This window comes from Mus musculus, chromosome 13, assembly GCF_000001635.26.
Source record: "Mus musculus strain C57BL/6J chromosome 13, GRCm38.p6 C57BL/6J".
Lineage (NCBI taxonomy): Eukaryota > Metazoa > Chordata > Mammalia > Rodentia > Muridae > Mus > Mus musculus.
In genome coordinates this window covers 106,989,755-107,014,186 of record NC_000079.6, presented here as the reverse complement: position 1 = coordinate 107,014,186, position 24,432 = coordinate 106,989,755, and the positions used below count along the sequence as shown (strand labels likewise).

At 39.8% G+C, this 24,432-nt stretch overlaps 1 protein-coding gene across 9 annotated transcripts in view; it reads left to right on the top strand.

The window, feature by feature from the left end:
• Positions 1-24,432, top strand: part of Kif2a (kinesin family member 2A) — a 63,360-nt gene that overhangs the window by 8,169 nt on the left and 30,759 nt on the right. For 6 of the 9 annotated variants that reach the window (NM_001374727.1, NM_001378938.1, NM_001378937.1 and 3 more), the window contains exons 2-4: positions 20,245-20,339; positions 20,908-21,024; positions 24,095-24,149. In NM_001374727.1, the coding sequence (NP_001361656.1) occupies positions 20,245-20,339; positions 20,908-21,024; positions 24,095-24,149 (267 nt within the window). Of the gene's footprint in view, positions 1-17,057; positions 17,441-20,244; positions 20,340-20,907; positions 21,025-24,094; positions 24,150-24,432 lie in introns of all 9 variants that reach the window. The other 3 variants (NM_001378936.1, NM_001378939.1, NM_008442.2) reach the window with 1 other exon arrangement.

Below are 24,432 nucleotides of genomic sequence, written 5' to 3'. Positions count from 1 at the left end.
TTGTGACCCATTTTCGAAAAAGTTGGCTCTCCTAATGAAGGAGACCTGGCAAGACTTCATGGAGAGTAAAGTGTAAATAGTGGATCATGATTGCCTTGAGGGCTGGAGGAGGCAGCAGTCTGGCTCATGGCACAACATGAGAGAAGCCCCTGAGCTGGAAACACAGGGCTGTTGGTAAAGGGAATTTCAAATGTGGTGAAAGGGTGAGAGATGACAGGGAAGGGGGAGGGGTACCTAGAATTCCTTGTTAACGATTTGGAAGCAAAGGTAAGGTAAGGATCTTGGAATTAGTTTCTAGGACACTTGGAAAGTCCTGTACGACTTAATCTCCTGAAGTCAGTAATAGGAGTTAGCCAGTGATTAGTGATAGATTAGAGAGACAGTACTACAGAAAAAGACAATTGGGTTGGATAAGAATGCCTGGGTCTAGGAGGATGAACAGTGATTAAGAAGCAGATGAGATGAAAACATGGCAAGAAGAACCTTTGTTATATGGTGGGATCACTTGTGCGAATGAGTTTCACATTTGGAAACTCTTGAGTGCAGCCTGTAAATATCTTTACTTCTGTTTAATCAAGCTAATCCTATTCATGAATACAAGGCAGAGTACTATAAAAGCCTGGGTAGCTGTGACAACAAAGAGACTAACTCTGGCTGCTTTTTGCCATTGATATCTAAAATGAGCTTAAGATATGAGACACTTCCAATAATGTTTACAGACAGTAAGCTTTAACAAATTGCTTTGTGAGCTATCATGGGTGGAATTGAACCCAGAACCTCAGCAAGAGCAGCCATCTTTCCAGCCACTAAAAGATAGAATATTTTGATCTTGCAGTGGGACTGGATGTGTGGCTCTCTCGGTTGCAGAATGCGTGTTTAGCACCGGTGTTTCCTGAGTGATGTCCTCCGCTTCCATACACTGGCTGCCTCTTTAACCCTTTCTCTGCTCTTATTTCGGCTTTTGTTTTTTCTGTGCAGGTGTTTGCCTGCTCTCCTCTTCCTGGAGACTCTGAATACGTTCTGAGTGTTTAGAACATTGTAATTGCTATTTAAATGATTTAGAAAGGGCTGGATGAGTAGGCAGAGCACAGAGGGTTTGGGGGCAGTGAAATTATTTTGGATAATAGCATAATAATGGACATTTCCTAAAATCTATAGAAGTTATGTCACTAGGAACAAGTCCTATAAGCTAGATAATGACGTGTGATTATAGATTAATTGTAACAGATGTACCTGATGCAGGATATTGATGTCAGAGGGTATATGTGAAAGGGAGGCCTATGGGAAATCTTTGTGAATTTGCTGTGAACTTGAAGGGGAAAGGGACGTGCAAACTTTGTCGAGGCTTCTTTTGAAATCATGGGCCAATTAATGCTAATTACAATAATTTAAAAGTGAAGATGAATTAAAGCGTGGAATTTAAGTTTGTTGCTTTTTTTTTTTTTTTTTAAATTATACAATCTCATGTGTGCTAGGCTGGCTCTGGTTGAACTCACGCTGTAATGGGGATGACCTTGAGTTTGCCATCCTCCTGCCTCTCCTCTCAGGGCTGGGAACTGAACCCAAGGCTTTGTGTTTGCTAGGCCGTTACTTGCTGAGTTTTGTACATGCTAGGCAGTTCTCTATCAACTGAGCTATACCACAGCAGATTTTGTTTTTTGTTTTTGTTTTTAAATCGCACTAATTGTTTTTAAATCGCACTAATTCTAACAAAGATAATTTCAAATGAGCTATGTGTTATTGTGGGAAGGATTCAGATACGTTTAACAATTGGAAGAAATAAATTCTTTGATTTTAATCTGTGGACATAGTGAATTTATAGTTCACATACTATGATGAATGCCCAGGCTTTGTGTCTTGAAGCATTTTTCTTGAGATCAGACAATACTGAATATAAACCAGTTGAACAATTAGCAGGTCTCTGCTATAAGATAGCAGAAATCTGTTAATAACATGAAATGTTTTCTGTTTAAGTTTGGTGTGCAAACAGCTTTACAGTTGTGGACTTTTGGTTTGGGGGTTACTTTTACACATAAAGCCTGTAATATACTGTGGGGCACTAAATAGAAGTGGATATAAGGATTTACCTTTATTTAGGAAATGAGAAAACTTAGGGGCTCTTAGATAAATCTTGGAATTTAGTCACAAACAGCTTTTTGAAATACTGTTATCGGTTGTCTTAGGATTCCTGTTGCTGTGAAGAGACACCAACACCACAGCAACATATATAAAGGAAACCATTTAATTGGTCCTGTTTTAGAAAATTAGTCCATTAACATGGCCGGGAGTGTGACAGGATACAGGCAGACATGGTGCTGGAGGAGGAGCTGAGAGTTCTACATCTTTATCTACAAGTAGTAAGAGTGCCACACTGGGCATGGCTTGAACTTCTGGGACCTCAAAGCCTACCCTCTAGTGTCACACCTCTTCCAGCAAAGTCACAGCTACTCCAACAATGCCATACCTTCTAGTACTAGTGACACTCCTATGGCCAAGCATTCAGGCAGATGTGTATGGGGGACATTTCTATTCAAACCATCACATTGGTCAAAACTTGTATTGTTTCAATAAAAAAAAAAAATGACTTGTCAAACATCATCTATAGATTAACAGATAGATGCTTAGCAATTGGATTGTCTCTAAAGATTCTATAGTTAAATTCTTTTTCTATGCTATGCCTGTGCTAGGCATCAAAAGTCTAATAATTAGTTATATGTAATATTACCATTTTTCTTCTTAGGGTTTCGTTTGCCTTCTCCTTATAGATGTTGAAGGGGTTGGAGGGGCAGGGGAGTTTCTGTTGTTCGTTTGTTTTGTTTTGTTTTTCAGTTACTCCGACTAATATTTGGTGAATGACTGTGTATCCTTTTAGTCAGTGCTTTGAATGAAGGGAAGGGCTTTGGAAAAGTTTATCCTGTCAGCAGTAACAGAATACTAAACTGCTGTTGTGCTTATTTAAATGCTACCTAGCTCTGTGACGTCTTTCAGAATTGGGACACTAATCTCCAGTCCTTTAGGCCTTCCTGCTCACAGGACTCCCAGGCTTAGATAGGCAGATATAATCTGTCATATGAAAGACTTAATTGTCATAAATGTGCTCAATTACAGCTTGGAAAGAGTGCTGATAATTGATCAGTTCGGGTCCCTGGTCCCCGTCTAATTTCCATGGTCTTCAGTTTTTAAACCTATTGTTTTAGGATTATATGTAGATTTTTGATGCCCTCCCCCATGACCCTTCCCAAACAGTGGGTATTTTCTATGTTCTTTAAGTTGCAGTTTTATTTTGAGTGATACATTGCTCTTAATCTTACATATTCTTATGCCTTTATTAAGAGTCATTATTTAAACAAAGTAGAATTTCCCATTTTCCTGCTATTCCTCAAGTTTTTCCTTCCCAATCTTTAAGGGTGCTTTAGCTATTCTCTGAGAGTTGATGTATCTCAGGTTTTGCTCCTAAATCTGAAGTATTTCTCTCATTGGTCTCTCTATATGGGTAAGGTGAATTCTCTCTTCAGCCTAGGTAGGGTGGTTCTAGACACGGAATATTTGTATGTTATGTAATGGAGTACTGAACATATCTACCTGAGTGTTTCATAAATATCTCAAATTTAGTGAGCCCAGAATGGAACCAATCCCCAAATGTAGATGTATGTCACTCATTAATTTTCTTTATTCTTTTGCCTATCTCTGAAACCTAGTTGTCTTCAGTGGCTCTTTGCCCTGAACCTCATATCCTATCCTGAATTGTCTTAACTGCTCAAGTATCCCTTTACCTTCTATCTACCCTGCACTGTTACTTTGATCAGGTCTAATCTGTGTTGCAGCTACAGTTTCCTGAAGGTTTCTACCACCTTTACTTAGTTACTGTGTCTTGGTGAACCTGAGCAGTCTGATCCACCTGCTATCATCATTCTTGCCACTTTGAATCATGGGGTAACTCCGGTTTCTCTTTTTGGCATTGTTAAGCATCCTACCCTTCTTAATTCCTACTCTAGGATGAATCCCAGCTTTATGTGCTGAATTCCTTTTGTTTATTCTGTCAGAATGCTCATGAGAGCAGATTAAGGGTCTAATTTGGTCTGGTCTACTCTATCCCCACTGTCTTGCAAATGGCCTGTACACAAGATTGCCTATTTGCTAAGTCAGTGATTAAATGAAATAACTGTACTACTCTTTCTGTCTAAATTTAGACACTCTAAAAAAATGGTTTGTGTTGCTTATCTCCAGGCATAAAAACATATGACATGACAAAGTGGTATGTACTATTGCTCTTAATGCATACTTCAAACTTTCTTTTTAAATGTAATTACCTATTTTGATTAGCAATATGGTCCTGTAGTTAGCATTAAGAGAGCATGTGCACGTATTGAGAAGTCTCCATCCTTTGCCTACCCCCATTTGTCTTTTCAGTAGACAGTGTTACCAACTTCTAGTTTAGTTCAGAGCTCTGTGTGTGTCTGTCTGTCTGTCTGTCTGTCTGTGTATCTATATGCAGGAGAGATAAGTGTAATTATATACATCCCTACAGGATAACTGTATAAGATGATAACAATTTTGTTTCGTTTTCTTTCTTTCTCTCTTTCTCCTTTTTTTTTTTTTTTTTTTTTTTTTTTTGAGACAGGGTTTCTCTGTGTAGCCCTGGCTGTCCTGGAACTCACTCTGTAGACCAGTCTGGCCTTGAACTCAGAAATCCGCCTGCCCCTGCCTCCCAAGTGCTGGGATTAAAGACATGCGCCTAGTTTCATTTTCTGAGATGGACTCATTACTCTGCTGTGTAGCTCAGGCTGGCCTAGAACTCGTGATAGACCTTCTTGCCTCAGCTTCACCTGGCCTCCCTGCCCACAAGCAGTTGAATACATAGTGTCATTCTTTTTCATGATTACATTTTGTTAGTAACTGAATATACCAGTGTTTTATTTACTCATCTTTTATTGATATATACACTTAAAACCTTATTTGCAGTTACTGTGTGAAGGGAGTATATGCATGTGCTGTGGCGTGTGTGTGAAGGGAGTACATGCATGTGCTGTGGCGTGCATGTGGCGGTCAGAAGACAAATTGGGGAATCTGGTTCTGTCCTTCCACTGTGTATGTAGGTCCTGCAGTTACAACTCAGGTGGTCAGGCTTAGTGGCAAGTGCTTTGCTTTTATCTACTTTATCCATCTTGCTGGCCTTTTTTTTTATTATAAAAGATTAAATCAAAAAAAGAAAAAAAAGATTAAATCAGTAAGGATTAAAATCCTTGAAGAAGAATCAGTCGTCAAAGAATTGTTTATTGTCAGTTTGTTGAAACTTGCTCTTTTGCCTTCCAATAAAGCTAAGAATTTACCTTGCTATGTGCAAAGTGCCTGCTTTGTTAGATCCCCTCATGTGGCTTTTTCTTCTAGGCATTGTTCTTAATGCTAACTTGGACTGGAAGCAGAATTTCACTCTCCTTTTGAAATACCTTCAGTTGTGTTCTAAGATACCCCCACCCCTGGCAACTTTTGCCTTATGACAGTTGAAACCTACGACTTCTGTACTCACTCTTTCTGTCATAGTTGGCCTTTAGATGCTATGGGTATCAGTGATGATTGTTGTTACTTCACCCAAAGAGCCTTTTGATCCTTCTTTCCCTAGTCGCTCCCTCCCTCCTAGCGAATTGAATATGAATACCATTGATATCTGTACGTCTGTTGATGTGAGTGGCCCTTCAGAATGCCACAGACAACTATGATAGCTGATACAGATTCTTCTGAGAGACATGTTTTTCACTCCCTTTACAGCATTATCTTAATGGTGAGAAATTATGGCATATTGAGAAGCTTTCTCTTGAGTTGGGCTACTCCCAGAATACCAGCCGGCTTACTTGATAACACTATTAGATAACCTCAAACTTGATATGTATAAAACAGAACTCAATAGTTTGACTTTAGCCTTTTTGTCCACACTTGAGCTTCCATCAGTTCACTCTTCTTTTGTGTATCTAGATATGAAGAATTTTTTATTTTACTGGAACTATTTAAGAGCTTGAAAGAATGTTTTTTGTCTCAATTTGGCCAGACACTGAATGCAGAAATTTGAAAAAAAAAAAAAAATTGGTTAGCTACCCCTACCACAGGTTTCCATTGGTGGTATAGCAGGGATTGTAGTGAGAAATTGCTGGGGAAGTAGTAACTATAGTGAGTGTTAAAAAATACTACTTAAGACTCTCCATCTCATGTTAGGATATGTTTAAGCACAAGAGAAGATCCCTCTATGTAGCTAGGGCTTAAGTGGAGTTTCCTTTGAGTAAGAATTTGAGCCAGAAAGCGTAGATAAAATGGCTGAGAGTATTCAGCAGGACATCTGTGAAGACCGCTCTACACATTTTGAGCCATCAGCAGAATGTTTTAGCAACATTGGTGTGCAAAAATCTTTTTCCTTATCAGAGGTATATTTTGGGTATTTTACACTGAAGGAGATGTCCTTTAAAGTTCTTTATTGTTTAAATTTACTTAATAAACCTTATTTAGTTTGGAAGCTATGTAAAGTGAGTCTTCAAGTTTTTATGTATTGTGTGTATGGTCGAATATGTGCTACCTAGAGCAAGTTTGTAGGGCTCAGAGGACAATTTTGTGCAGTAAGTTGTCTCCGTTCACCTTTAGGGGTGTCCTGGAAGAAGAACTAAGGAATCATGCTTTCTTGTCACCATGTTAAGTGGACGTTTGGGTATTTAATAAAAAGTGGGTTCTCCCCCGCCCACCCCCCCCCCCCCGGTTCAGCTGCAATCATAATCATTTTAGGTATTAAACTTTTATATTCCCTGTACAGTTAAATTCTTAAATTTTTACTTACCAAACTCCAAATATACAAAACATTAGTGAACCACAGTGATTTAATACCCTTTAAAAGGCTTTACAATGAACCTCTTGCAAATGACTGTTCTACTGTAGAGTGGTTCCGTTATCCCAGAACAGCAGGAAACCCAAGTAGCCTTCAGCTTCCAGGTCGTCCCAGAGGAACTTTTAGTCCTCCTCAAAACAGTGGACTGAAGATGAGAAAAGACTGGAAAAAAGTAATTTGTTGTGTATCTCATTTTCTAGTTACCCTTTTTTTCATGAAAATCTAAGCTGTAGCATGTTTCCTTTTCCCCCTGGTATCAAATGTTAGGTTTATGTTTAAAATCTATGAAAGACTGCTAGGTCTTTTAAGTTTGGTAATAATGGTAGCATAAAGGTGAACCAAAATAGAAAGAACTCTTTGGCAAAATCCCATTCCCTAGGGATTTATTAACTAGCAACAGTACAGATAGTTACCAGTGTCAGCTGTAACTGTAATAGTGCTTTGTCCCAGCAGAGCTGTTGATGGTGGATTGCTTACAGCAGTCCTGATTGAGGGCTTTATCCATCACTGCTTAGATTAGTTAACAAGACCTGGATGTCAGTTTGTGAGTCTCACTTACGCTGCACCTGCCTATTCATCTGTGCCTATATAAGCTGAAAATTTAGCTGACTACTTTCAGGCCTTTTACTTACTAGGAATAAGTCTGTATTTTTGTTGTTGTTGAGCATAAACATCTGTTAGGCAGTTAATAGCTCAAGATGCAATCCATTGCTATTACTATACACTTAACAGTGTCTTTGGTTTTTTTAAATGATGCTTTTCATAGCATCCTTGATGTTTAGTCTTTCTGCTCTAAGATAATGTTAATATCTAGTAATCTTTTTTTCCCAACATTCTGACACTATATAGTTAATGATAATAGATCATTCTATTGAAATGTATTAGCAACAGGTTATCTTTAAGTTCCTGAAGGAGCATGCCTTTTAGGAGCCTTTGAATAAAGGAATATTATCTCTTAACCCCCCCCCAATCTTAATTAATATAAAATATTTTGCTGTGACTGGAAAAATACACTCAGGTATTTCAATTTATATTCCACACTGGCAGTTGGTTCTTGTAACTAAATATAAAATTCATTAGAATCAATATCACATATAATATAAGAAGCCAGACATGATAGTAAGTACTTTCACCTAAAACTCAGGAGGCCATGGCAGGAAGATTTCATGCTCAAGCAGCCTTGATTATGCAGCAAACAACAAACAAACAAACAAACAAACAGTAAGAAAAGGGAACAGGGAGAGAAAGGAAGAGACAGATGAAGACAGTGTTTAACAAGTCACGAGATTCAAGTGGCAAAGTGTTGATCAGGATTCTAACTGCTAGGGAAGGACTTTGAAGACTGTCCTTTCAGATACCTATCTACCAATGCTTTAAGTAACATTCCCTCTGGAAACACCCAGGCATTTAATCTGAGTATGTAACGGTAAAATTAAAGTTTCATACGAAAAGCTACTTTTTTGTTCTGAGAATGAATATTTATGTATGCTTTCCTGCCTGAGACACAGGCTATAATATAACTAACTAAGTTTTATTAGCTTAATTTTAAAAGTCCATGCAATAAAACAACAAAGTTGCAAGTAATATAGTCATATTGTTATTGAAAATTTGAGGAGATTGTGCAAGGTTTTATTAATAAATAAACTAGAAAAGTTAATGTGTGTGTGTGTGTGTGTGTGTGTGTGTGTGTGTGTTTTGCATGTGTGGAGGTCAGGACAACTAGTAGTTGTTTCCATTGTGTGGTTCCTGGGGTTAGAACTCTGGTCATCTCCATATCTAGCCTTGTCCAAGAATCTTAATTTAAATTTATTGGATCACAAGGTATATTTTTTATATTTTTTATTATATGGCTGTATATATGTGAATCACTGTGATTTGTTTTTTTAAGTATGTATATGATTTTTAAATCATTTAAAAATACAAATCATCAATTTTTGTCTTTTAAAATTTATCATACCTCAAGTACAACTGCTAGAGTTTACCAACTCCAGAGGGTTTGGAAATCACCATTATAAATAATTTTTATAATTCATTTTATTTTACTAATCATTTGTATTTTGAGTGTATAATTTTTATCTTATTTAGATACTAAGGTGTTAATAAATGAGACAAGAGAAAAGTTTATAGAAACATTTTAAGAATTCCTTATGAAATAGTGTTACTTTGGGGGAAGACTTGCCACTTATATTCTCAAGTATCCTCAACCTTATAATTTGAATAATCACACACGAAAACATTGTAATTCTAGGTACATAGGAAACAGCTTCTTAAGAGCTGCTGGAATCTCAAAGGATTTTTTTTTTTAATGTTTGTCCTTTTTAAAATAAAACACACATACCTGCTATACGTTACGTATTCTGTTTTTTGAGTGCTTGTCATGCAGTTTTGTCAGTACTCTTGATTGATTTATTTTGGCTCTTGCCTCCTGCATTTGCAACCAGATTATCCTTTCTATGCTAGACAAGATTTGTGCTAGCCTAACTGGTTGCTGGCATTTCTTAGCTCACAGCTGCTGTAGATTCAGCTGTACACTAGGGAACAAATCATAGGGTCCTGTTCTCAGAGCCCAGAATGCAGTTGTCAACATCTGAAACCTAGTTTCGACAGTTCGGTAATTATGTGAACTTTACAGATTAAAGATCACAGTACCGTAGGCTTGAAGGAGTCATACTGATTTTTAAGTAATTAGAACATTACTGTAGAGATATTTAAGTCAAGTGACTATAAAATGACATTGAAATATAGGTTATAATTTCAAAATACCAGTTATATTTTTATAAATTATCTCGATATTTAAACTTGTGGAATTTACTTTTCCATTAGGATTTTACTTTTCCATGAAGTTGCCTGCCTGCCTGCCTTCCTTCTTTCCTTTCTTTTATCTGATAACTGAATTTTGGGTTAAGGAGATGGCTGAATTGGTGCAAACACAGAGACCTGAGTTCTAGCCCTAGAACACATGTAAAATAAAAGCTGGGCATTGTGGACTTGTAATCTTAGTACTGGGCAGGCTAGAGAGGTAGACCCTGGAGCCTACCTGGCCTGTAACCTACCCTACTTAGTGAGTTTCAGGCAACTGAGAGACCCTGTATCAAAAGAAGGGTATTTCCTGAGAGATGACACTAGTGGTTAGCCTCTGGCCTTTATATATATGTGCGCACACACACACACACACACACACACACACACACACAGAGTTGCAGTAAATCTCCAACTCAATATGCTCTGGCAATGAAAACACAACTCAATTAATATGAATACATGTTGTGTGCCTAGATTGGGCAGATCTACCGCTACTCTACCATCTTCCACATCTGTGAGACCCCTTAGAACTTGAGGTTTCTCCAGGCCATGTGCTTCTGCTCTGCTCCTCCTCCTCATTGTCCTCTCCCTCTTCCATTTTCTCTTTTTCTCTCTCCACCTTCTGTTCCACTTTTCCTTTATCTGTCCAATCTTCAGCTCTCCTTTATTTTACAAATTAAGGTGGAAAGCAGGTTTACAGGAAATCACTCATTCCTTGTTTGCAGCCACTCACAGGAGAAAGGAATTAACATCAAATATAATTAGCCCTAGGGCTATCAGCAACAACACACACTCCTTGAATTTTGACTTTGTTATATTTCATCTGAGAATGAATAGTTTAATATATGTGAAAATGTTATTGGTTCTTTCTCAGTAGAAACATATGAGCCTATTTCTGGGCAGTGCATAAGCATGATCCATTGGAGGCCAATGAGCTATTCCTCAAAGTGATATATATGAAAATGCTGATGGGGAAACTGTACAGTTATTTAAAAGAGAAGAAAATTTTGTGTATTAATCATCAACCCAAATTCTAACTAGCTTCAGCAGTGTAGGTGATGCAGTGAGTCAGCCTCTTGTGTATAAACAATACTGTCGTCATGCTTGGTCAGTGAATATCTTAGGGTTACTGTTGCTGTGATGACACACCATGACCAAAAGCAAGTTAGGGAGGAAAGGATTTAAATTTGTCTTCCACCACAACATTGTAGTCTATCACTGAAGGAAGTCAGGACAGGAACTCAAACAGGGCAGGAGCCTGGAGGCAGGAGCTGGTGCGGAGGCCATGGAGGGTGTTGCTTATTAGATTGCTCCTCATACTGTGTTCAGCCTTTTTTCTGGTAGAAGCAAGGACCACCAGCCCAGGGGATGGCACCACTCAAAATGGGCTAAGCCTGTTCTAGTAACTCTCCAACCCCAATAAGCCCGTGTAAAAAAAACATACAACTCAATTATTATATTTATAAACTGTACACTTAAGTTGGACAGATCTACCACCACACTAATCTGTTACCAGCTATGAGGTCCCTTATAACTTGCGGCTTCTCCAGGCCATGTGATTCTGTCCCATCTTCCTTCCACCTTTTCTTCCTTAGTCCTTTCCCTTCCCTTTCTCCACTCTGTAAGATCTCCAGCCCCACCTTTCCCTTCTACTGCCCAATCACAGGTTCTAGCCTTTATTTGATCAGTTAGGATGAGGTGAAGGTTCACCTGTGTAGGTGAGCCACTCCTCCTGGGGGCAGCCCCTCTTGAGGAAGCAGAATTAAAATACAAACACCACCAGAGCAAACCACAAATTGAGCCCTCATCCATCAGCCACTAATTAAGAAGATGCCCTACAGCAGGATCTTAGGGAGGCATTTTCTCAATTGAGAGTCCATCCTTTCAGTTAACTCTCACTTCTGTCAAGTTGACATAAAACCAGCCACACAATGAGCAGTAAATAAACTCAAATTAGATTTATATGCAGTGTTTTTTGTTACTGCTTTCTGCTCAATCCCTGTATTTTCTCCCAACATTTTTTTAATGTTTTAGTGCTTATTCAACACTAAGCCAAACAAGGTGGTAAATAAGTGTGCTAGAGGCTTTGAAAAAACGCATTAAGGACCTGTATACCTTGCTAGAAAAAGTTTCACTTGAATATTCCCTCTTATTATACAATAACCAAGACCACAGAATTGACTAAAAATTAGGTCTATTTTATCCACATTTCTGGAGGCGTGAAAGGCCAAGATTGTGTAGATTCATCTGCCCAGGTTCTGTTAGGCTATACTACTTTATGCATGAAGGGAAAATAGAAGGGAAGGTGGGGACAAGGAAGTTCAGAAGCTGAACTTGCTTAATAATCAGTTCCAGTAGCTAAGTGAGGAGGGGAGTTCCTACAGATGGGATTCGATTATTTATTAGCACCCCACATCCCTTCTTGGGGCCCGGACGCCCTCCACTAGACCCCTACCTCTGAATGCTTTGCCTAAGGAAGTAAGCCTCAGTATGGGCTTGGGAGGTGAGAAGACAAACCATATTCAGATCATAGCATTCTTCACCTGACTGCTCATTGCCCCTTATACATACACATAAGGACAGTAATCCCATCTCATCTCAGTAGTCTGACAGCCTTAACTCCTTCCAACTCAGAGCCAGTAAATCAAACACGTTCTTCACTTGCAAGACAGAACGGTGGGCAAGTCAAAGGGAAAATAGTCCCAAATCAACAAGGAAGCCATTTTCAAAGCTCCCAAAGCACCAGGATAAGACCCATCTCCTCTCAGTGCTACTGGTGTTACCTGCAGCTTTCTCAGGTGTTGGATGCTGCTGGTAGCCCTACTTTTTCAGAGGGTCTAGATAGTACTGATTCCTCTTCCATAGGTCTAGTAGGTGCTGTCCTCACACAACACAGGCTCTCCTTAGAGTCCTTTCCTGCCTGGGCTCTCAAGTGGCTTTTCATTTGAAATTTAGGTGATCGCAGTCATCATTGTGCTTATGTTGTCTGCACACCTGCAGAGCTTGCACAGGAGACAGCACCAAGGATTTGGCCTATGCTCTTGAGAGTTGTGGCCTGAACTGCACTTGGGTACTTTATGCCCCTACTGGAGTTCTGGTGCTGTGATTGCATAGTGGAGACAGCTCTCAGGACTCTCACGTGAAGTTTAGATGGAAAAAGAGTGGCAGCCAGCTTTGTGTCACTGTGACAAAATACTTGAGATAATGAAAGATGGGTTTGTTTTGTTTTGTTTTTTTGTTAACTGTTTGAAAGTTTCAGTCCATGGTCACCAGGCCTTGTTGCTTCTGTAAGACAGTATTATGACAGGGAGGGATGATGTGGGGCAAAGGGACTCAACTAAAGACAAGGTGTGAGGCAGGAGGGGAAGGGAAGGGAAGAGGCCCCCGGACCAGTAGTTTCACCAACCTTAGGGTTGGGGACCATTTTATATTTAGACTACAACACCCACTGTCCTAATGACTAGTATTTAGCTTCCTGCTTTTTTGGAGATAATAAGTTTAGCTCAACTATACTTGTGGATGCTTCATGTACCTAAGATGAAAATTTTCTGAACTTTGATTCTCTATTTTCATTTTGACATTTCTTGCCAACGTTAACAGTATGATTAGAAAACCCCTTTTGTATTTGGTTTAGAAATTAGTTTGGCATTGTGGTGATGGACACAGTACATTCAGGTTCTTTGCAATGAATATATAGTAAGGGTGGGATTAAATAAAAGAGTAGGAGCTGGCAAGATGGCTCATTTACTAAAGTGATTACTGTGTTGGTATAAGCCTTAAGTAAGTCCTCAGCAGCCACATAGAAAGCTCCACATAAAAAGCTTGCAATCCCAGCTTTGGGAAGGCAGAGCTAGGCAGATCCTTGGAGCTTGCTGGCCTAGCATAACAGCCCCAGGTCCCAGTGAGAGACAAAAACAAGGTGGATGCCTCCCGAGTAACCCCATTGTCATTTAGCCTTAAAAATGAACACACACGCATACATGACATCATTGACATTTAGCTTTAAAAATGAATGCACATACACCCAACAATCTGCAGATTATATTGATGCAGCTTTTCTTTGTATACTTTTGTTTAAAATGTTAATTTCTTTGCCAAGCTTGGTGGTACACCCTTTAATCCTGACACTTGGGAAGCAGAGGCAGGCAGATATCTTGAGTTTGAGGCTTGCCTGCACTACAGAACAGATAGAACTACACAGGGAAAGCCTGTCTTGAAAAACAAAACAAAGTTAATTGCTTTGACATCTCTAAATGCAGGTCTTTTCTAAGTAAAAACTGACCTAAAACTAAGTTCATTGAATAACTGATTTGATTGAAAGTTGCTCCAGATTTGTTTTTCCTGGCTAAGTTTGTAGAATTTTTTTCTCAAAGGAAGCAGTCCAAGAGATCGAATGCTGAAAAGTCAAGGTATTCGTCTCCTGTGCACTAGGAAATCCATACCAATTATTTGTTACTTTTATCTCTTTAGTCGTCATCATACTTTTAGAACTCATAAACAGACTATCCAAAGAATTGCCGTGCATTGACAATTTAAGAAATGTTTCTATGTCAGGGTTTCTCTGTATAGCCCTGGCTGTCCTGGAACTCACTTTGTAGACCAGGCTGGCTTCGAACTCAGAAATCCTCCTGCCTCTGCCTCCTGAGTGCTGGGACTAAAGGCGTGCGCCACCATGCCCGGTGGCTTTTTTTTTTTTTTTTAATTCTAGGTTTTGTTTGGAGATTGGGTGTTACATAGAGGCTTGACCTCTAACTTGGCTATAGCCAAGGATGACCTTGAACCTCTTGATTTCCTACCATCACCTACCAAGCCCATTTAATTCCAGAGGCTAGGAAAGAGATCTGCCGTTATAAGTCATTCTGAGAGTTTCTGAGATGCCTCAGTGGGTAAAGGTGTCTGCTGCCACACCTAACAGCTGAGTTTGATCTCTGAGATCTACGTGGTAGAAGCAGAAAACAGGCTCCTGCAAGTTGTCCTCTCACTCCACATGGGCGTTGTGGCATGTGTGGATTTTCATGCATAAACACAAATAAAACGTAATAAAGCATTTTAAATGACTTTAGGAGGCCAGGGTAACTGATATCAAATTTTAATACAGTTGCTGTGAGAAAGGAGGATTGTTGACCTATGTCCAAAATAATATTCAGTTCATTTACAACCAGATTCTGTAATAGTTTGATGCTATTAATTTACTTTTTGGAATGGGAAAACTATACAAGCAAGCAAAAAGGCCAAGACAAACTCTTAAGAGCAGTTAGGTGGGAGAGACTGTTTTAGAGTAAAGTAAAGCTCTCATGACAATTGTCTTAGTTAGGGTTTTACTGCTGTGAAGAGACACTATGATCAAGGCAACTCTTGTAAGGACAACATTTAATTGGGGCTGGTTTACAGGTTCAGAGGTTCAGTCCATTATCATCAAGGCTGGAGCATGACAGCATCCAGGCAGGCATGGTACAAGCAGAGCTGAGAGTTCTACGTCTTCATCTGAAGACTGCTAGCAGAATACTGGCTTCCAGGCAGCAAGGATGAGGGTCTTAAAGTCCACACCCACAGTGACACCTATTCCAACAAGGCGGCACCCACTCCAACAGGGCCATACCTTCTAACAGTGCCACTCCCTGGCCCGAGCATATACAAACCATTACAACTGTGTACCTTGGATTCAGAGATAAGGAAGTCAAGTCATGCTTGTGTGCTTCAACTATGAGGAAGTGGTGTTGCAGATAGCCCGAGAAAGTGCTTTATAGGAAATGGTGCTGAACAAGTTGTTTTTCATAAGGACAGGAAAGGAAGTTGGTTACCATATACACCAAGTACCCAGAGATTTAGGACATGAATATGAACGGGTGTGTTATACTTTTGAAGAAAACATAAGAAACTGTCTTAAGTGATCTCAGTCTGCTGAAAAAGTTTATACAAAAGAGATAATTATAAAAAAGTTTGTTCTTAGAGGTATGTGTTGGTAAAAGTGATGAAAGCTTCAGATTGCATGGTTTCCAGTTAATCTGGTCATGTGGCAAAAAGCAAATATCACCTCATCTTGCTACATTTTACTTTCTCTAGAGTTTAGTGTTAGCTGGTGGATCTGGTTGGTTTTGTTTTGTTTTAAACTAGATTTATGCATTAAATTTTTTTTTAATGCGTACTTTGCCTGCATGTATGTCTGAGGGCAACTTGCATGCCTGGTGTCTTTGGAGGCTAGAAAAAGGTATTAGCTCCCCTGGAACGGGAGTTCCAGATGGTTGTAAACCACCATATGGGTGCAGAGCCATCTCTCTAGTCCCCACCTGGCTGTTTAGTATTTTAAGGCTTTCTGCATCTCTGCCTTGGCAATTGGGGTTTCAGATGTCCCAGTGACTTGAAACCAGCTCATGCTGGGTGTTCTTGATTTTCTTTATTTTCTCTTTATTGCCAATCAGTGTAGGCTGTTTCTAGAGGTTCAAGACTTTGCCACTGTGATTTATTGTATGAATACTTCATATTTTGCTTTATATTTCATCACACCTAGTTATTAGTGTAGAAGCCCCTCTTAAAACTTGGGATGTGGAGCCAGGCGTGGTGGCGCACGCCTTTAATCCCAGCACTTGGAAGGCAGAGGCAGGCGGATTTCTGAGTTCGAGGCCAGCCTGGTCTACAAAGTGAGTTCCAGGACAGCCAGGGCTATACAGAGAAACCCTGTCTCGAAAAACCAAAAAAAAAAAAAAAAACTTGGGATGTGGAAATGGTGCAGTAGGAATGGTAAGCAGTAGGAATATTTTTAATGGCATGTGTATTCCATTTTCAGTTGTGTTCATCATGGCATAATTTTACAGACCCAGTCATACTCCTCTGCCCCTACCATAGCCTCTCCACTTCCTGCTGGTTGTTCTTTGTTATCTTGCTCTAAGACAAGTTCTTGCTACATACATACAGTTCAGACTAACCTGGAACTTGCTCTATAGGTCTCAGTTGTAGTCTTCCTGCCTCTGATTTCTGAGTGGCCACTGTGCCCATCAGGGTGGGGTTTTTTCATCAGGGTATCTGGTATCCAGACATACTTTCCTGGGGCCCAGGTTGTTTCCTTTCTTGTTGTTGATGGAACACTGACAATGTCTCTTACCTTTCCCAAAACTTGTTACTATGATTAATGGTTATTATTTTATGAGATTGCCAGGGATGGTAGGGGCAAGGGTAGCTGCTGGGTCAGCCTGTACTCAGGTTTGATAAAGCAGTGATAGATCGTCCCAGGCTGATGGCGACTAGGTTTGCCCCAGGATGACTTCTCATGTCACTCTTGAGACCATTCTCCATTGTCACTTCTGGTTCAACTCATTTTCTGTTTTCATGATCTTGTTAGATGTAGTAGGCACACTGCTTTGGCATCACTAAGGAAGACCTTCTTCCATTGCAGGAGAACAGTTAACTGACGACCTGAGCTTATCAGAAGCTCCACAGTCCTTATCTTTTGGCTGAGTACTGAACATTTAATGGGAAACATGGTGTAGTGGCTATTCCTGGTTGTCAACTTGACTATATTTGGAATGAACTACAATCCAGAATTGGAAGGCTCACCAGTGACCCTATTCTGGAGGCTGGGAGATAGAAGTTTCTGATCTGGATCTTGGTATGGAGATCTTGAGGCATAGAGGCTTTGGATTCCAGAAGATTAAGACAGGGAGATCTTCGAGTTCAAGGTCATCGCATGCTTGCCTTGTGGGACTGAGTAACTGCTAGATCCTTGGACTTCCATTCACAGCTACTACTGAACCATTGTTGGGAATTGGACTGCAGACTGTAAGTCGTCAATAAATTCCTTTACTATATAGAGACTATTCATAAGTTCTGTGACTCTAGAGAACCCTGACTAATACACATAGGTAGCTAGTGTGCCTGTTTAACCCAGGGCAGGACTCCTCTAGTGTAAAGCCCCAAACTGCATTGAGCACAGTCCTGTTTGCTCTGTGGGGAGGTCTGAGGCTTCCTCTGCTTGTTGCTGCTGCATCATGTCAACAACCTTGGCTTCACAGGTGTCAGATTTCCAACATGGCTTTCCATGCCAGTCTTTCTCTTCCTCTTATGTTACAGTAAATCTCGTCTAATCTTTTCTTACTATGTCTCTCAGAGGACCCAGTTGATGCATCCTTCTCTAGTTATTTACCTCATTTCCTCTGATTGAAATGAGGATGTTAAAAAAAATTGCATTTAGTATATTTGTGTATGGGGGAGGCAACTTGTGGGAGTTGCGTCTTTCCTTCTATCATGTGGATCCCAGGAATCAAGCTCACGAGCTCAGGGCATCAGACTTGGTGGCAAGTGCCTTAACATGCTGAGCCATCTCCTCCAACCATTCTTTCTCAACTTGTCTGTTTTGGTTCTCCCCATTATTTCATAGTGATTGTCTCTCTCCATCTGGGAGTCCTGCTTCCGCTCTAGTGCCCACTGGGAGAGAATGGCAACGCCTACTCAGTTGTTTTCACACCGCTGACGTTTAAGTCCTTCACTTAGCGTTTTTCAGAGGAGAGATAATAGAGACAGTATTGTCTGAGATGAGATCAGTCAGTAGTCACTCTAGTAAGGGATAAATGAAGTTAGAGGTTATAAGATCAGGTAGTTTTTTTAAGGGGGAGGTGGTTATTAAAAGAGTTATTGGCTGGGCATGATGGTGCAAGCCTTTAATACCAGCACTTGGGAGGCAGAGGCAAGAAGATAAACTGAGTTTGAGGCCCACCTGGTCTGCATAGCAAGTTCCAGGCTAGCCAGGGTAACAGTAAGATGCTGTTTTATTAGTTAGTTAATTGATAGACTAACATTTTGTCCTTTACTCCGAATGGGCACTGTTGAAAGACTTTTGAGCAAAAATGTGACTCTGTGCATGTGTGCGTGTGTGAGGATTTGTGTACGTGTGTATGCCACCCAGTAGAGTTGGTGATTTATTTGGTAGTGTAAAGAAAGTGGAGACGATTTCACCCTCCCTCCACTTGATTCCCCAAAGACAGGGTCTCAGCCTGGACCTGAGCTTGGATCCAGCAAGCCTGCTACCACTCCATGGCCAACAGTGTTAGGTTCACAGGTACATGACCATACTTTGCTTTTTATATGAGTTCTAGGGATTTGAACTCAGGTTCTTCGGCTTATACAGCAAGTGCTCCAGCCTTCCTGTTTATTTTTGTTTTGTTTTTGTTTTGTTTTGAAATAAGTTCCTATCTGACCTGGAGCTCAGGCTGTTCTCAGACTTGCAGTAATCCCTGTGTGTCAGTTTCCCTAGTGCTGATACTACAAACATGCACTGCTATACTCAGCTATAATTAAGTTTAAACCAAAATCATGGTGGTTAATGTGTGGAGAACAGAATGGAGGGAAAAATGGTCAGAAATGGACACTAGTTGAGAGAGTATTACAGTCATATCATACAGTGATGCAAATCTGTCTTTGGCTGTTTTTGTCTTTTGGTAGCTTCATACATCCATACAGTGGATTTTGTTCATTCTCTTACACATCCCTTCTACTTTGCTGTCATCCTCCTCTACTGTTAAATCACTCTTCCCAACAAGTCACCTCCCCCTGTTTCCATGTCTTTCTGTGTGAATGACTCACTGAGTGAACCAGAGTTGTAACAAGACAGCGATAGCTACAACCAAGTAGTAGAATTAGAATTAATGCTTAGTATTGACCATAGAGAAGAATAAAGTCTTGCGGTTGGAAACCTAAGTGGAAGGCAGTTTGTTGTGTTTATCTTTTGTGTGTGTGTGTGTGACTCACACACACATGAGCACTTACAAAGTTGTCTGGAGTTGGAGTTACAGTTTGGAGCCACCTGCTATGGGTGCTGCAAGTGCTCTTAACTGGTGTGCTGTCTCTGTAACCCTTAATTACACTCAGTAAAGGAGTAGCTAAATCATGCTGTCTGTGGAACTGATAAAATGAACAGCCTAGCTTGTGTGTGTGTGTGTGTGGTGGAAGCAGCAGTTTGTGTGTGTTTAAAAAATAACAAAAACCAAATGTGGTGTGCATATTTCTGTAATCCTAGCACTTAAGAAGCACGACTGGGAAACTGGAGATCAGATATTCAGAGTCATACTCAGCTGCACAGTAAATTCAAATACCCTGTCTCCATCAGTGTATCAGTTGCTGTATTAGTCAGGGTTCTCTAGAGTCACCAACCATATGGAATAGCTCTATATTGAGGGAGTTTATTATGATGACTTACAGTCTGTAGTCCAACTCCCCAACAATGGTCAAGTGTGAATGGAAGTCCGAGAACCTAGTAATTGCTCAGTCCCACAAGGCTAGTTGTTTCAGCTGGTCTTCTGTAGAAGTAGATTCCAACAGATGTGTATAAAGGCTTAGCTGTCAATGTGACCATTTTTCAGGGAGACTTTGTTCTTAACAAATATTCTGAGTTTCTGGACTTGATGTTATGAACCTAATGGACAAAGTTTATTTTTGTAAAAATTCTTTGTAAGGATGGTAAGATCATACATACATGACTATGTTATGTGCATATATGTGTGTATGCAAATTGCTAAGTTGTATGTAGTTAACCATATCTTAAGAATGCTATCATTTATTGCTTTTAAAATATGTTTTTTCCTACTTAGGCCGAATACACCAAGCAATGGTAACATCTTTAAATGAAGATAATGAAAGTGTAACTGTTGAGTGGATAGAAAATGGAGATACGAAAGGCAAAGAGGTACAGTTGCTAAATAAACATCATTTCTAGTCAAGATTCTGAATACAAACAAAACATAGACCCATTAATTTTATATGATGTAGATATTCTCTCCTTTAAGAGCTTACAAATAGAAATTGGAGAGATGATCAATGGGTGAGACTAATGGAGAACCCTGGTTTAATTTCCAGCCCCAGCATGGTGGTTCACAGACATCTGTAAATAGTCCCAGGGGATTCAACACTTTTCTAGTGTTTTAGGGCACCAAATATGCATGTGGTATACAGACATTCACGCAGGCAAAACACCTATATATTAAAAACATTTTTTTTAATGCATTGTAAAAATTAGCTCAAAGGAAATGTCTGCTCTCTATGCATCATCTGTCCATTAGCTCAGGGCACAGAACTTGAAAGTTGCCATATATAAGTAACAGTTGTGTAGTTTTGAAGGACACGGATTACTAACAGTTCTTAAAATGAAGTATAGACTCTATGTGGACTGTTGTTCTGAACAGTCTCTTTTACCAAGTGTGTGGAGCTTAGGTGAGGTCATTCGCTCTATAACGTGCATGTGTTTGTTTATACAGATTGACTTGGAGAGCATCTTTTCACTTAACCCTGACCTTGTACCTGATGAAGATATTGAGCCCAGTCCAGAACTACCTCCACCCTCGTCATCCTCAAAAGTTAACAAAATTGTAAAGGTCAGTTAGGGGCGAGTGCGCATGTGTGCGTGCTGATTGATGCTGGTAGATGATGAAGAATATGTATAGTATGTGTTATGTATTGATTGGTTCATTTTTAAAAAGTTTTTTCCACCATCTGTATCAGTGCAGGTCATGTGCCTTCATAAATCAGGTTGTCCAGTTCACAATTCAGGACATTCTTTAGATCAGATCATGAAATATCTTGTCTAATTAGAATTTTTTTGACACTGATAGCTTCTCTGGAGAGATGAGTAAAAGCTATTTTCTTGTCAGTGTTGAATGAACACTTACTGACAAGATAGCTTTTTATTAAGAATAATAAATATTCTGGTTTCACTGGGCGTGATGGCGCACGCCTTTAATCCCAGCACTTGGGGGGAAGAGGCAGGCGAATTTATGAGTTCGAGGCCAGCCTGGTTTACACAGTGAGTTCCAGGACAGCCAGGACTACACAGAGAAACCCTGTCTCGAAAAAAACAAAAATAAAACAAACAAACAAACAAAATTCAGATTTCTAATTTTAAAGTGACGAGAAATGATGGTAAGCGTAGTTTGCCTACCTGTGTGTTGTTGTTGAGGAGAAACCTTAGAGTAATGCTGCGTCCTCCGTAGCAGCTGTAGCTCTGCAAAGCAAAGATCCATTAAAGGCAGCTCTGCTTCCTTCTCTTGAAACTCTGGCCTGTTAGTAGAGTGCATGAAACAACCAGAGAGTCCTGCCAAGTTGTTGAACCTGGACTCTAAACGTTTGATTAAATGGCATCTACTGACTTCTGCCTTGTGCAGGCACTGTGTTGGAATACACAGATGAGTTTGACCTGGCTTGCAAGTCTATAGGAAATCCATATTTTACAAGGAAAACATGCATAAACATGCAGATGTATTATAGAGACTTAACCATCTATTCTGTTTTGAAATTACATATGTGAGTGTAAATCAGCGCTTCTGTTTGTATAACAAGCAAAGTGAGAGTTACTGCATAAGGTCCTTAATATGCATGGAGTGTTTCCATAGACAGCTTCATAGCCTTCATGTCTTGGCATAGTTTTATCTGCCACTTCCCAGTCCATGTTAAATTCAAGCCCAATAATTCTCCCTTGTCTTGGCCTCCTACCACTGTACTCTCATATACCTCCAGGCCTTAGGGTGTGGTTAACCTTTGCTTTCCTTTCAAATTACTTGCTGAAGTTTAAAAATACTGGTTTCTGGGCTCCACTTTGGGAGATAATAACACTCTCCAAATAATACCTAATCTAATTTGAATGTGTGATTGAATATAACTAAATTATTTGCTGTGCGTTTGTTTTTTAAGTGAATTCACTCTTAGTATCTGTATAAATAGGAAATGAGTTGGTTGCCTTAATCTCTGCAGTAGTCAAGTCTTTGAAACCTGTAATGAAATCTTTTTTGGATAACTGGCCATGTTTGTTTCATAGTAATTTGACACTTGATCTGAATAAAGGAATCAATACTGATTACCTCCTTAGATCCAAAGATGTTATTTACCACCAGTCCCTCCATCCGAGAGCAAAGATGCTCCAGAATCCATGGTTTTCATTTTTATTTATTATTTTGTGTGAACATAGGTGTGTGCATGCCGCCATTCAGGCGGCTCTCAGAGGACCACTGTCAGTCGTTAGTTCTCACCTCCTACCTTGTATGCTCTGGACTCTCTGTCTTGCTGTAGGAGTGTTGGGATTGAAGGAACACACCACCACATCTGACTATTTTTTGTGGGGATAGGATTGACTCCATCCCTTTAGACTTTTGCAGAAAGTGACTTTACCCGCTGAACCATCTTGCCAGCCTCCAAATGCAATTTTTTTTTCTTTTTGAGAATAAACATTAGATCACAGAAAAGAAATCCCACATATGTGATGAATTTCAATCAAAATGAAGCTGCGTCAGAAATATTACACAAAATGATCTTCAGGGAAGTTGGAGATCTCTGAGTAAGAGCACCTCCACTGCTGTCATTGGATTTCAGTTCACATAACTAAGTAGAAAAAGCTGCTGTGTGTTCTGACCCTTGTAACTGCAGCTCCATGGGAGGCAGATGGAAGGATTGCTGGGGCTTGCTGGCTGTCAGCCTAGTTCCAGGTTCAAGTGAGAAACCCTGACTCTAGGAGTAAGGTAGAACATGACATCAGATGCCAGATGCCCTCCTGGGTTACACACACACACACACACACACACACACACACACGAGTCTTTAGGCTCTGTGTATTCAAGGTATATACGGAACATAAATGAATGTGCATTTAAAGTTGAGTCCTATCACCAAAATACCTGACTTGACACACATGTGAGCACATACACAAACACTCTAAGATGCGAACAAGTGCGGAGATTTCTGGTCTAGTGCTTTTCAGATAAGAGATCCCCCAACCTGTACATAGATTTGACAAGAGAGAATATGGTATAGTTACTTAGCCTCACTTCAGATTCTCTTCTGAAATGGCAGTCGCAATAAAAATGGCTTCTGACATCTGCTCTGATTGTAGAGGATCAAACCTGAGCATCAGAGGACCTTCCAGTGTGCTTCAATGATTATCTCTATAGCCTGAGAAGCAAAACTACAAAGTTTTCCTTCTTCCACCTCTCTTTCTCCCTACACTCTGTGGTGTGTGTGTGTGTGTGTGTGTGTGTGTGTGTGTGTGTGTGTGTGTGTGTGTGTGTTGGTGTGTTCATTTCTGAGTAATGATGAAAAATTGTATCACGGAACTTTTTAAATGGGATTTCTACATTTGACCTGAGCTTGGAATTAAGAAAATAATGATTCTGTAGAGTTGTGTGAAACTGAGATGAATAAGGTCTTTGGAGCAAAATCTTTCTCATATTCCTTAATATATGAGAAATTTGGATATATAAACCTCCTAAAAGACATTGGCTATTGATGAATTAGCATTTTTTTTTATTTATAGTTTTTTCCATTTGGTTTTATGTTACTATTGTCTGTTTGCTTTCATTTAATTAAAAGTAGCCAGGGTGATGATACTTGGTTGATGATTCCGAGGTGAGGGATGAGGGGGGAAGAGATGAGTAAATGCTGTTTTTTTTTTTTCTGTAGAACCGGCGGACTGTGGCAGCTGTTAAGAATGACCCTCCCCCGAGAGATAATAGAGGTAAAGTAAAACTATCCCTGAAGCTGTAATACTGACTTTTTAGCTTTGATAAGGCTTTGATAAGGTACATCAGAAGTTATTATTACCCTTGGCATTTGTACGTGGCTAATTTTAACATTAGTGTTCCTGATTTCCTAATATCTCAGTAGTATTAATAATCTTTCTCTAGTTTAAGAACTACGAACTACTCATGGTGAGGCATGCCTATAATTTGAGTACTCAGGAGGCCAAGGCAGGAAGATCCCTACAAGTTAGAAACTAATCTAGTCTACATAGGGGATTC